This window comes from Nothoprocta perdicaria, unplaced genomic scaffold (genome assembly GCF_003342845.1).
Source record: "Nothoprocta perdicaria isolate Ctin4 unplaced genomic scaffold, notPer1 scaffold_64, whole genome shotgun sequence".
Taxonomy (NCBI): domain Eukaryota; kingdom Metazoa; phylum Chordata; class Aves; order Tinamiformes; family Tinamidae; genus Nothoprocta; species Nothoprocta perdicaria.
Window position 1 is genome coordinate 3728893 of NW_020455910.1, and position 14457 is coordinate 3743349.

Consider the following 14457-nt stretch of genomic DNA (forward strand, 5'->3'; position numbering starts at 1 on the left):
GCAACATATATACATACAGTGACACCTCATCTGGTTTTCAGATTAAAATACCATTAAATGAGGCTTGCTTTATTACAACACTAATGCAGTCTTAAAAAAGTCATAGTAGGCAGGTCATTTTATAAAGACAGCAATCACAGCAGATGTATCAAGAGAATCTTAAAAAGGTCTTTTAAAAAGTTATATGATTTTTTTAAAGACCTTTCTTAATATATAACACAGAGCAAAACATGCTTACTCTGCAGAGAAAAACCATCAAATGCCAGGAAAAAAAATCCGAATAGACTCTAATTCCAGGAGAGGAAGTAGAGATGACTTCACAGCAGAAGATGGGAGGGGGAAACTGCTGTCCTTTTTTTGTCAAGGTATCAAAAATCCGCATCCAGAGTGAAAACATTGTCCATTGTTTCTGCCATAACAGCAAAACGTTGATACTCTGAAACCCGCTTCTCAAAGAAATTTGTTTTTCCTTCCAGAGAAATATTCTCCATGAAATCAAAGGGATTTTCTGCGTGAAAGACCTGGGGAAGACAGACACTATTACACTGGCGATTCTGATTATTCTGGCAATTTCTGAGATGAAAAGGGCATCTTTTAAAAACATACTAATCAAACCACTGCAAACTAGATCACCCCTAGTTGTCATAGGCTGTAGAATTTATGGGCATCTACCTAAGCAAACTGAGCCCTGTCACTCCCCAGGAGTTTGGTCCACAGTCAAGCTCACTCATGCAAGGTGCTTATTAGCCTTCCAGGACTGCAGCACTTGAGAAGAGCCTAAGTTTCCCATTACAAGCCTGCAGAGCAGCTGAAGGGAAACAATGGCCTAAATTGTTCTTGGCCTTTTAAATAACAAAGCACATCTATTACTGCTGTGGTTTCAGCTGTCACTAAATGTGACCTGGTCCCAGGCCCAGGGAGCGCTTTGTGCCCACAGCTTCCCGGGCTGCTCCAGCAGGCCAGGATTTCTACCCGTTTCCCCTCTTACCTTGGAGAACCCAAGCTCCATAAGCAGCCGGTCTGCAACAAATTCAATATACTGTTTCATCAAAGTGCAGTTCATTCCAATGAGACCTACAGGTAACGCCACTGTTAGGAACTCCTGGAAGTTAAAACACAAACAACATTTAGAGAAATGAGATTTAAGAGCAGGAAAAGGAGAGAAGACGCCTCTCCTTCACAGTAACACAATTTGTGATACTCCAGGCTCCTCAGGCAGTTGCCTGAATAAATAAGCAGCATCACTGAACTCAACAAGTGTCTCCTGTTTCAGAAGTTGCTTATATATTGCTTTATTTTTAGTAGGTTTTCTGGGAAAAAAAAAAAAAAAAACACAAGAATTTTCATTAGTGACTTCAAAAAAATCCCAAAGTGTCAGTGAAAGGTTCACTGCTAAATTCAATAGAACTTAGAGACCTTACCACTGAGGAAGGGAAATAGACCCCTAAATCTCCAGTTTTCCTTGACTTCCAGCCATCATTAAATGATGAAATTAGAGGGGACAGTGATGCATGAGCACTGAACCAAGTATTCTACATGCTTAGGCACTGATGCAGTATCTGTCCGTGTTACACAGCAAAGCCTGGGGTGTTCATCATCATCACAGGAGTAAGATGACAAAGGCAGGGAGGAAGTAAGCTATAATCATATAAAACACTCGGCGGTGCAGAAACTTGTAGTTAAAGACTGTTAGCACTTCATGTGAAAGGACCTGACAGTAATTTCAAAACAAGCCAGCACACAGAGCTGTGCATTTGGCCAGAACCAGCCCTATGCTCTTACAGAGGACACACAGGTATGTATGTACTAGCAGAGAGAGACAGGGAAGGGTCCTAGAAGGACAGGGTTAACAGACTCTTCTCCTTTCTTCCTTTTGTCACTAAGGAAGAACTCCAGCTGCCAGCCCCAGCTTCTCACAGTTACCTGGCAGCTACATCAGAAAGTCTCTGCCTTTTATTCTCGCAGCTAAGGCAAGGGGGAAAAAAAACGCTAGACCCCATCAGGGTTCCAGGCCTAAGGCAGGTATTAAATATTGGAAATTCGGGAAACTCCCCAAGTCAGAAGTTAACTTGTGGGATTTTCTGATTATTTTTGAAACGCAACATGCCKCCCGTGTGGCCAGAGCGCTGCCCTGGCCCCGCTCACCTGCTCAATCTCAACCGCGTTAACGACGATCTCGCGCACCCTCTCTTCTGACGGTCGGTTCACCAAATAGTGAAACATCAGGCAAGCAAAATCACAGTGTAAACCCTGAAATATCAGAGACAAAAAAATATATTTATTGGTTTTATCACCTCTACATAGTGTTCTTACTTTCAGGCAGCCTCATTTAGGTTTAAGCTTTCTAGTCTCCTGCTTCATGATAGTCTTGATGTTACTGCATGCAGCAGACCTGTAAGGGCACTTCTCATCTGCTACCCAGTGAGTAACATCTGCAATCCAATACAGCTCTGCCAAAACAACCACGAGCATCCATTTTTCTCCAATTCCTTCAGGTAAATATTTGGAAAACTGCTCTGCTGTAAAGGATTTTATGCAGAGCCCTGCCGGGTTCCTGCTTCCCATCAGGGAGCCTTTGCGGAAAGACTCCTGCATCAGGACCTGCAAAAGTGTCTGTCAGTTAACGTCAGTTGTTTACAGGCTCTCAGCTTTGAGATACTTACACAGAAATATTTGTTTTATATTCTTTTTATTAGCATTGCTTCCCCTGCTTCTGCTGCGAGCGCTTTCAGAAAGGTCAGCTCTGATTAGAGTAACCAAAAGCAAGACTGACAAATCCTCCCTGCACACAACGTGCAGCTACTGTGAAGAATTTGCTACCAAAACATCCCCTCATTTGTGACGTTTCTGACTAACAAGCTTCAACCCAACGCGCCAAACCCAGGCCTCTACCCTTCACACAGCTCTCTTGCATGGAGCCCAATAAACTACATTAATTCCCCACGTTTCCAGACAAGCCTCCCGTCAGGATAGAACAACATGAAGCCACACTCAGTCTACCAGGGTGTGAGGATGGTCACTGCACTGCTGCTCTACCACGGGTCTCCATTTCTCACCTGGCTACAGCTTCCAGGCTCGGGCCCTGGCCACACTCACCTCTGCCAGACCCCGGAGCACTGCAGCACCCCGTGTCTCCCCTTTCCAACAACATGGGCATTAAAGCACATAGGAAGGCCTCAAGAGCACATTCAGAGTGAAAACCAGACAGAAGGATTTAGCAAGCTAGGGCAAAGATACAATCCAATGTTATCATTAGTAACAGTTAAAATAAAGCCAAGAAGCAAAAGCTTTATCAGAAAGGCAACAAACCCTCATGCTTCATTCTGGTCGTAAAACAGCCTGAAACAAAGCTGGAAAATAACCCCCCTCTAGGAACTGCATTAGCTGCCTGCTGGGGGGCTTCCTATGGTCTCCCCTGTGCAACGGCCCCAGCAAGGGCCAGGACACAACCAGCTCCAGAGCAGGGCAGCCTGGAAGCACTGGTGCTCCCAGCAGCTTTGGGCCTCAAAGGAAGTCACGGGGACAGATTCTGCAGCTCAGCAGCATCCTGAATATCGACCATTTATCTATTTAGGTGCAATAGATCATTGTGTAATTTCCTACTGAAGATTTTTATTATTTTTCCTGCTGCTTTGCTAGCCGTTTTCCCTGGTTTTCAATGTAGCTGCTTTGGGCAACGTGTCTTTGGGCAACGTGTCAGTTCATCTAAGCCATGGAGATTACTTCCATTATCATAAAGCTCTTTAATCTTTCAGACCAACTATGGTAAGTTGAACCATCATGTTTATGCTACAAATACAACTGGTATTTCAGCTTTTTCAGCGCTGACAGCACTGTAAGTTGTGTGGTGCCTTATAGACATGGCCCAGCCATGGGGAACTGCTGCCAGTTGGCACAGCAGCCCAGGAAGCAGGGAAAAGCAAGCACGAGGTTTGCCACCTTCACCGTGCTGGCACGTGGCCCCTCTGACACACACACACATCACACCTTAAGCCAAAAACCTCTGCCCTCTAATGCAGACCTGGAGCAGCTTCATCCCACAAGATCAGAGCACATGGAAGGGATCCGATCACGGAGGGGGACAAGCTGGCCAGGCAGTGCAGACAGGCACCTGCAAGCCCTGGGACCTATAACTGGAAGGAGACAGGGAACGGGACAAGGAGGTGACTTCTACCTGACCAAAGCAGTAAGGCCAGGGACAACCTGAGGGTCACAAGCAAGTGAGGAACTTGCCAAGGCAAGTGCATGCTGCAGCCACAGGCTGTGCCATTCCAAACCCAAGCTCCATGCAGCCAGGCCACGGCCTCCCTTCATGCACTAGAAAACAAGCGGGGAATCCTATGTTCCTTCCATCCATTCCTTTTTGATCATGCTGTGAATTTGGGCACATTTCTTCCATTTACATGTATTTCTGCTGAAAAACACTGAGTACCTAGGTTCCAAATTCATTAGTAACAAAATTATTTTTATCCCGAGTCTGTTTCTTTCCCTATTTAAAACATTTTCTAAGGACAGCCTACTCCTCCCCAGAACTCCAACCTTCCTCCAAGTCAGGCGCTGCAGCTCCTCTGCCAGGCAGCAGAAACAGGATCAGACTCTGCTCTGTGGAAACTCCCTCTTGTGTGGGCTGCAGGATCCTCCGATTCACTGGCTCCTGCCCCACCACTGCCTCTGCCCCCAGGCTCCTGCTTTGACCCCTCCTGGCCCACCTCAGCTTCCCCTCCACCCTGCCCGCCCCCAGAAGGGGCTGTGGGATCTTTGGAAACAATTCCACCCTTCTGCTGGATGTGTGCTCCCTCCCCAAGCAATGTGTGTGTGCAGGACAGGACAAATTACCTCATCTCGGCTAATGAGCTCATTGGAGAAAGTCAGTCCAGGCATCAGGCCCCTCTTCTTCAGCCAAAATATAGCAGCAAAGGAACCCGAAAAGAAGATTCCTTCAACTGCAGCAAAGGCAACCACCCTCTCACCTGCGTAACACAACACATCTGCAGTTAGGCACATCACAGCCCGTGGCTCGTTAGCAGAAAGGCTCCGTTTGCAGGAGAGGGGCCAACACTGCAGGAGCAGTGACGCCACGTGCTCGACGTGGCCACATCCCCGGCACATGCCAGGGCTCGCGGTTCCCGCACGGGCAGGAGGCTTCCCCATGCACCCCCCCAGGGCGCAGCACAACCAGGGCACCSGCCAAAACAGGCGGAAAAGCTTCAGAGGGGAAAGAGCAGAATGGCCCAACTGGCCAAGGCACCTGGAGTCCCTAACCCTTCTCCTAAGGACAGGAAAATGTGCAATTAAAATACAGAGGGGAGATGCCCTGGTCTTTCCTGTCCTTTAATGAGATGCAACCGCCATCTGCTGGCTGCCCTGAAGAAAACCCAAGTGAGCAAAACGCAACAGAAGCTTCCCTGATACTTTCCAGGTTTTAAGGAAATTATTTTTGTTAAAACACTAAAAAGTCTCCTGGGTTACTTATGGAGATGAGGGGAGGAAGACTGCTCCTACACCAGATGATGAATGAAGCACCACCTTGACTGACATTTCAYCTGACCAGCTATTGTAAAAACGTGTTACACTGAAACAAAATCTTTCACCAGGAATATCAASCTCTGTGCAATTCTGGATCTCTGCGCATGCTGAGAGCCCACAAACCAAGTGCAGAAACYGAATCCTCGGCAGAAGAAATCAGGCAAAGGCAGAGAAATGCTCCTGTCTGCAATGAAATGCCAAGCAAGCTGGGCACCTCCRCATAACAGAGCTCATATTCCATAAATGACAGGCTTTGGCCCTAAAAACACCTTAAGCACAGGAAACTTGCTCAAGATGAAAAAAAACAGAAGAGAAAAAAATGTACTTTGAAAAAAATAATYAAAAACATTTGGACAGGCTGCAGGATGTTTGGGGAAACAAAAGACACTGCTTCTGAGTTAAGAAACCTTCTCATTCCCTCATCACCCCATGCTGATGGGTGCTTAATGTAGGAGATGAAGAGGAAACTTTGCACAATGCAGACAAAGCCAAAGTGACAGGGCAGGAGAATCTATAACTGCAAAAGGAATCCCACTCAGAACAAGGGCTGTGAACTACAGATGCTGAGAGTGATCTTCAGATGAATTTGTCAGCCTGCCTGAATCCCTCCACATCCTATATTGGCTGAGCACATGGGGTGTCTGGCTTAGCTCACCTACAGCTTCTCTCTTGCAGTTAGCACTGGAAGCTGGATGCAGAACCAGGGTGCCCATGGCAGCTCTGAGATGGGCTACGAAACTGGAAACATGGCCCCRGGAGCAAGCCAGGAACACCAAAAGAGATCAAACTTGGGTTTTGYCTAGCCTCAATTAGGCTGTTGCAAAAAAACACTCATGTCACTCAGGTCTGTCTAGGAGAATATGGAACAACCCATTTTATGCTGGACTTGTAAGATGACTTCAGCCAGTCAGCTCTAAACACCAGATTACAAAATAGAAACCAGCTATAAGAGAGAAWCAAAAGCCTAAAAACAAGACCTACAGGCAAAGACTCAAATTGCTACAGTGGTGTGGTATGTAGAAGAAAAAAAAAAAAAGAAAAAAAAAAGAGAGAGAGAAAGAAAAAGAGGGGAATCCACAAGCACTTTCGCACTTTCAAGCTGTGATGCCAGTAGGCTTCACCATTACTGTATTGTTTTACCTGAAGATTAAATTGTATCATCAGTTTTATAACTTCTGGTAAGCACCAGAGTATCAGAAGTTAAAGTCTACCCCTTTAATTAAACCCAGAAATCCACAAAGCGTCTGCACCACCTCTGGAAAATACTGCTTCAACCTCCAGGGCTACAGCACACTCGCCGGGGATTAGTTTGTGAAGCAGCTTTTAAGAGGGTACCCACCAAACGTAGATTCTCTGTCTTCAATCCACCTGAGAGCCCAGTCTGCTTTCTTCTTGACACAAGGCATTGTTTCAATGGCATTAAATAAAAAATCCCTACGAAAAGAAACAAAGAAAACATCAAAATAATTTTGCAGAAGTGATTTATCTTTTCTAGATCTCTCTACAGGCTCCAACAAGCAGCAGAATCCCCCCATGCTCTGAACTCTCTCAACTAAATGAAACACAGGCAGTCCCTACCCCAAAGGGCTGTATGATCTCTGATAAGAGAGGGCACAGGGAAGCACACGTGCAGAAAAGGAAGGGACTCACCAAGATCTCGGAGCAGATAAGCTACAGAGACAGGAAGCAAACTCAGGACTCCTACTTATCCAAGAAGTGCTCATCCACCAGGCCACGCTGCCTCTCATAGCTCAAGTCAGACGGTTGCTAGTCCCTGCTCAAAGAGCTAAACCTCATCTTTCCCAGTTCCATGAAAACCTCCATCTTTCCCTTTTTTCCACAAAASGCATTGGACATAATTCCCACAAGTGCAGTCTCTGTTCCCATGCTAAATACCTGAAAGAAAATCTAGCAGCTCTTCCACTCACCTTGTGTCTTGGTGTTGCAGGTCATCCTGGAAAACCAAGCCCTGCCTGACCACGGAATATCTGAGGGAAGTATCTCGTTTCAAATTTATTACCACTGGGACTAGACAGTAGCCCAGGTGACAAAAGTCTCTCCAAAGAGCTCAGTACTTTAAAAATAACTACTTCAACTTGCTTGGGAACATCCCAACAGTAAAAAAGAAGGAAGCAATGCACTGACCAGCATGTTACAAGCCCCAGTTGTGTAAAGGGCACCAAGGTGGCAGAGATGGATCGTTCACCGCTGCAAGAGCAGGAGCACAGGAACCACAGTCCAATCTTTAACAGCACTTCACACAGCCTGCCACTTCCCACAACCAAAACTCTACACAAATATTAACTAACCTCAACACTCCCATGGAAGTTTGTTGGTCAGGGAAGACTTCTCTCCACCTTGGGCATCAGGGAGACAGACCTAGAAAGCTCCAACCAACTGTCCCCAGCTCCAACACTGTGTCCAACACGAGGCAGCTGCTGCTGCCCACTGCACTACATGTTTCCCAGGGGTCTGCAGCACATTCAGAGATTTACCTTTCCTCAGGGTCTTTGATGTAAGTGTCTATAAGCAAGCTGTACATCTCGGAGTGAACGTTCTCGATAAGGATCTGAAAGCCATAGAAACAACGAGCTTCTGGGATCTGCACCTCCTGGCTAAAACGTGCCACCTACCAAAGCAGAACGTACAGCAGTGAGCACAGCAATACTGAGCCAGCATACAATGCTCTCAAGCCTCACAGGAGAGGCTACTGGTCTTGACCACAGAGAAAGGACATGGACATTTCAGCTCTATTTTATTAACAGCTATGTCAAGAAGGCAGATATGGTGCAGAAGGAGTTAAAGAAAGCATGCTGGAAGTAAATATATGCTATGTATACTGCATAAAAAAGCATGGTGAAGCATGAGAGAACATACACACAGGAGGGGAACAGCAAAATTTTGCAGGAGCAAAAACCCCACGCTGAACAAAGACTCAGACTCATCATTGAAAAAAATAAATCAAACGCCAAAGACATGTTCGAGAAATATCRACACACACACTATGATACATTCTGTGTGTTCGAGATGCTGAAGATCTAAATGAGTATTTCTACTCAGCAATCTGAGGTGAGACATTCTGCACCCCCAAACTGATTYCGGCAGAAAGGGGAGACTTCCCCAGCACTTTAGTAGCACCCACTTGCAGCCCAGAATCRTTCCAGGGACCATCCAGTGAAGATAAAAGAGATTTTACCAAAACAGAGAACGCTGAGCAGGAYACAGCTCAATTCCCCTCCTATTTCTGCTGTAGCACCATTACATGAAGAAGCACAGAGTTTTACTAATTCATTGAGAAATGGAGATCAACAATGGGAGACAGAAGGCTGGACTTAAAGAAAAAAAAAAAAGTGGCCAAGAATGACATAGTGTGGAGTCTTGCTGACCATGGSTGACCTAATTTAATTGGGACACTCATCCCAGCAGCATAAGCTGCTTATTTCCCATGGCACAGGTCAGATGATGAGTAGAAAGCAGRCACACTCAGAAACAAAGTTATGGCACTGACAGAGACAATCAAAGAGAAAAGATGACAATAAAGGTGGAGCATTTAGGCTCTCTGCAAAGCTTCCTCACCAGGTTTTCATTTACAATTCCATCGCTGGCTGCAAAAAAGGCCAGAACATGAGAGATGAAGTATTTTTCATCTGCTTTTAGCTTGTTCCAGTGGGGCAGGTCTTTTGACAAGTCAACCTAATCAAAAGAAAAATAAAAATATTACTCTCTTAGGTTTTTAATTTTTTAGGAACAAAAGCAGCACAGTTAAACCACTGAGGCAGGATTTTGGAGCCCAATACAAAGAATGTCAATATGTGTAAATTATGCAATTGACACTGCAGTATCTCTGCTTCTGCAACTGTAACATCATGCAATTGCTTTGCAATTTGCACCGCTCTCCCCACAAACAGGTGTGACTCTTCTGAATCACATACCAAACATAAAACCTGTGAGGATTCCAACTCAAGGCGGCCTAAATTTTGCATAATGCTCTTTCTCCTGAAAAAAAAGATCATTTAATTTACTTTTATATAGCAGCTTTCAGCATTTTGAAAGATATTTTAAAATGAAAAGTGGTATTAATTTTTAAATTATAAATAGATCAGATCTTGAAAACATTAATATCTCACTGGTGTAGATATTAGAGCTCTACTACTCTAATAGCAGAGCTCAGTGCAGTATGCTTTAATCCTCTACTCGCAATAAGCACTGATACCGCAAGAAACAGACACCCCGGTGTGCCAAAAGCTGCACCGGGGGCATTTCTGCTCGACACAAGCTCAGCCTGCTCCCCTCCTAAGAACAGCACTGGCAACGGCCGTGCAGCTGCTCTGCTCCCGGCAGGAAGCCACAGCTCCGGCGGCAGAGCCCTGTTCGGCTCCTGCCTTTGTTCTGAGGCGGTTCTGAACCACAGCACGGGTTAMGGAGGGCCAGGTGTGAACACATAAACAGGCCTGAAAACATTTTATATGTACATATGATATATATGTGTATATGTACATATGGAAGTGTATATAATTCTTATATATGTTTACATACATAAAAAATTTTAGGCTTGTCTATAGATTTCAGAAATCTTACATATTTTTATATATACACACACATATATGAAACACACACACATATATCTGTGCAATACATATATACACCATATACATATGCACACATCCGGTATTCTATACATTTACACATACACACGCACTCCTATGAACTCTCCAGTTCGGCCGGGCCTGTGCTGACAGCAGCAGAGCAGAGCCCTCACGCTGAGCAGCGACCTCAACGACATCAAAACCCAGCCTAAACACAGAGCCTGCGCTGTAAGACCGGCACGAGCACCTAACCAGGGTGCTCTGGAGCAGACTGGATGTGTTTCTAGACAGGGTCACCCATTACTCTCCTCTTTCTGAAGGATAAGGACCAGTTATTTAAGAACAGCATTCTCATAAAATTGTTCAGAACACTTTACATGGGCATGGAGGTCGCTGTGCTCAGAGAATCAGAAAACTGAGGTTCACAGAGCGTAGCAGTGTGTGTGTGTGTGTGTGTGTGTGTGTGCACACACATTAGCACAAACACAGACCCCCACATGTGATTTAGACTCCTCCTATAGTCAAAAAACAGGTTCCTTTGAATGCAATTCCACATCAGCCTAGACCAGTCTCCAAAACAAGGAGCACCCATTGTGTGGAGGCACCTTTCTGCTCGCTGAGCATGAASGGAGCCTTACTCAGGGGCAGACTCCATGTGTTGAAGAAATTAACTCCGCTCAAGGTCACAAAACACAAACCAGCAGCAAAGCCACGAGCGAAAAGCCAGGATCCCCATCCCAGTGTCATCATGCTCACCTCTTCTGCTGTCCAAAAAGAGGCCTGAGCTTGCTTATACATTTTCCATATGTCTGGGTACTGGATGGGGAAGATGACAAACCGATGGGGATTTTTCCGGAGAAGAGGCTCTTCGCTGGCTCTCACACCATTTTCCAGGGCACCTGGAGAGGAGTCCTGCAGACAGAGCACAGTGGGGGTTAAGGGCACCGCTGCTGCCTCCCTGCAGCTCCCTGCACCGCGACAGCAGAGCCCCACGGCCATGGGGACACTCACCTGCCCCACATGGGGGTCCACGCTACCCTCTCGGGGAGCGCTTGCCCCGGGGCCCTCCATTGTGCTCTCCCTCCTGCCTGGCACTATCTCGTGTGATTTAAACCGTCCTCCCACCCGCCAGGTGCCAGGAAGCGCCGGATACTGCAGGGCAGAAGGGAAAGTCTGTCTGCGGCAGGAGGAGGAGGAARGAGGAGGGCGGCCAGGCCCGGGCGCCGCGGGGACACGTGCAAGGTCACCCCTGCGCTGCTCGCCCCTATCTGTCCTCGCCTCTCTTCCAAGGCTGCCTCCAACAAATTCGGCTGCGACATGAAAACTCATGGGTCCCTGTGGACTGCTCCATGTTAGTCCTCTGATTCCCTGGGCAAAATCCTGCAGTGCTGCATGGAGATGAGCCCCAAGTACCAACTTCAGCCTATGACGGCACACGAGCAGTTACTGAAGTTCATCTTGATGCTCCCAAACCCTTTAAAAAACACTCTGCAGGGCCTATAAAATACAGAGATAATCTGGAAAATACTTCTGGTGGGCAGAAGTAAAGCTGAGCACATACAGAACAAACAGAAGTTCCCGTGTGGCAGGCAAAGYACTTTTTGCTTCAGTGTTACTATTCACTAGTGATTTTCTTTATGGCCTTTAGAAGCTACTGTGCCACAGCGTATAGACAGAAGGGGCGACGTCCACCAGAAACACTGTCAACGCACACAGTAAAGCCAGGAAAGGAGCAAAGGGTGAAAAGCTCCATGGAGCAGCGTGCGGACTCTGAGAGAGGGCCCTGAGAGCCAGGAAATGAAGGATGGTTTCCAGGAGCTGCTTCAAAGGGATCTCATGACCACRTGAAGGACTACAGCGCACAGCTATAAACTGGTCTGGATTAAAAATATATATGTATAAATAAAGAGATAAACATCCGCCTCTCGGCCGCTCCGCGGCCTGCGATCCCGGTGGGAGGAGCGTCTCCGCCTGGAGCTCGCTGCTCGGCTCTCACGCAGGTGCCGCCGCTCCCAGCTCCGGGGTCTACGGCTCCTTGCAAAGTTTCACCCGAGCCGTAACACCTACCGCCTGTCAGCTCCGCACCTGGGTGGACACAGCTCGGCTGACACTCTCCTGGTCTCCGGCGGTCTCTCCGATTGACCGCAATGCTCAAGGCGCCCGTCTGCCTCCAGCGCCCRCCGGCACCCGGGGGCTTCTCCCTGACCTCCCCACGTGTGTAAAACAGGGCACAGGTTTGTCAGGACACAAGGAGGCACCAGCCTCGCAAGGAGGCTGCTTTGTGTTGGGAGCGCACAGGCGCCTCGCTGCAGCAACGGGAGACAAACCTCCCTGCAAGGAGGGAGCCCACGGCGGCGGCAGCGGGAAGCAACTCCCCGGAGCCGAGGCCTCCGCCATCCCGCCCGGCTCATTCCCAGCTCATCCCGGATTCCGGGACCGGCCACCCTGGGCTCCCAGCAGAGCAAGGCCAGCCGGCGGTGACAGTGACTCCAAAGGCCGCCCTGCGCGCGGCGGCTGCGGGCGACGCTCACACTCCCGTGCCCCAACACACACACACACAGCGGGGTGCCGCGCTGCGCCCGGGCACCCGCAGAGCACCCGCAGAGCACCCAGCGCCTCAGGGCGCCCCGGGCGGCCCCGTGAGGCTCCCTGGGGAGCCGGGGCCGCCTGAAGCGGCACCCGCAGTGCGGCCGGGAGGCGCCAGGCCGGGGCCTGCCCACCAGGCGCGGCAAAGCCGGGCCCAGCCCCGCCGGGCACCTTTATTCGTCCTTTATTTATTATCATCCTTATCATCTGCGCGGCCTGCTCGCCCCGCCGCGGCCGCGCTTACCCGCTCGGGCCTGGCCCGAGGCCGCGCTTACCCGCTCGGGCCCGGCCCGCCGCTCGCCCATGGCCCCGCGCCTGGGCCGCGGCCGTTGGGGGGAACGGCCGCCCCGCCGCCCCTCCTTCCTCCTCTTTCCTCCTCCTCCTCCTCCTCCTCCTGCCGCCGCGGGGCGGAGCGGGACGGGTCGGGGCGGGTGGGGACGGGGCCTCTCCGCGGGCCGCCCCGGAGCCGGAGCAGCGAGCGCCGGGGCGGCCTAAGGAAGAGGGAGGCCGCCTCGGCCTAATCCCTAAACGTGTCCGCAAGGCACAAGCGCCTGGAAGGGCACATCCCAGCCAGCCCGGGGTGCGCCAAGCAGTCCCGGGGCTGATCCAGGGAAGGGCTGATCCCGGCGCCTGTCCTGAGCCTTCGCCCCGAGGCAGAAGCACGAGAATAGTGTTTTYATTTGTTTATTTTAATAGGAAAATGTCTTAGACAAGCCTCGGGGATGGCAGGAGAAGAGGAGGTTGTGGGATATGATTATTGTGTTAAAATAGTGAAATGACGCGCGCAGCTTTGAGCATGGTGGTGATGGCAGTTACGTTATGTGTCCGTGAGCAGAGACAGGCAGTCACAAAGGGAGGGCAGTGCACGTAGGAAAACAGAACAAACTATTAAGTTTCCCAAGTCGGTCCCGACTCAGAGCAACGTCCAAGCGCTGGCACCAGCTAATGGTGGTAACGCCACAGTTCTCAGCCTGAGACATTTGGCATCAGTAAAGTCACAGAATCATTACGGTTGGAAAAGACATCAAGTCCAACATAAAATGTTCTCGCCTCCTTCCCCGGACTTGCCAGTGGCATCTTTCACCCTCTCACAAAAGCACCATTAACATGTATTTTCACCACCTGACCTAGACTTTTTCCTTGGAACCATTTCCTGGAAATACGGGTTAGAGAGCGTCATTTGTTTTGTTTTCCATCCTCACCCCTACGCTGGCCAGATCCATTGCTTTTAGGCAGACGGGTCAACAAAATAACAGGCTGTAAGAAAAAGATTAGGGAAAAAAAATGCAGTCCTAAAACCAACCAAACCAACCATCAGAACTCCTCAAACGTGTACAGGGACTCAAGGCAACCAAGACAGAAGTAGAGTTAAACAACTCATTGTAGGTGGGAGAAAAGCCCGGAGTCTGGAGGAGTTGGTAGGAAGGAGGAAGAGGATTTGGTGCCCGGTGATCCCTGGGGATGGGAGGCCGCAGATCCGCACAACCTTCTGTTGCTGCCGCTCGATCCACATGCCCAAATCCAAGAGGTGGCCAAGCAGGCTGGGCCAGCTGCCACCCCGCCTGGGCGATCCCGAGCTGCAGGAGAAACTCATGCCATTTTCCAGGAACTTAGCTTTGCTACATCTTCTGCATCAAGGATTTTAAAAATTACTATTTAAAGACTCCTCATGTGTTTCATGGCTGCTGTAGAATAGCCAAGATCTCCACTCTCCCCTGTATGGCTTTTAAGTACAGTAACAAGGAGTTGGACCAGGTGC

At 48.8% G+C, this 14457-nt stretch overlaps 1 protein-coding gene across 1 annotated transcript; it reads right to left on the bottom strand.

The window, feature by feature from the left end:
• Window positions 1-241: 241 nt before the first annotated feature.
• On the bottom strand, window positions 242-13003 carry RRM2B (ribonucleotide reductase regulatory TP53 inducible subunit M2B). The gene is made up of 9 exons (XM_026050014.1): window positions 12974-13003; window positions 10869-11024; window positions 9103-9219; window positions 8022-8155; window positions 6866-6960; window positions 4837-4970; window positions 2146-2250; window positions 989-1102; window positions 242-521 (listed from the first exon to the last, which is right to left on the bottom strand). Exons 1-9 carry the CDS (start codon window positions 13001-13003, stop codon window positions 369-371), a joined length of 1038 nt encoding a protein of 345 aa, XP_025905799.1. The 3' UTR covers window positions 242-368.
• Between the last annotated feature and the right edge of the window lie 1454 nt (window positions 13004-14457).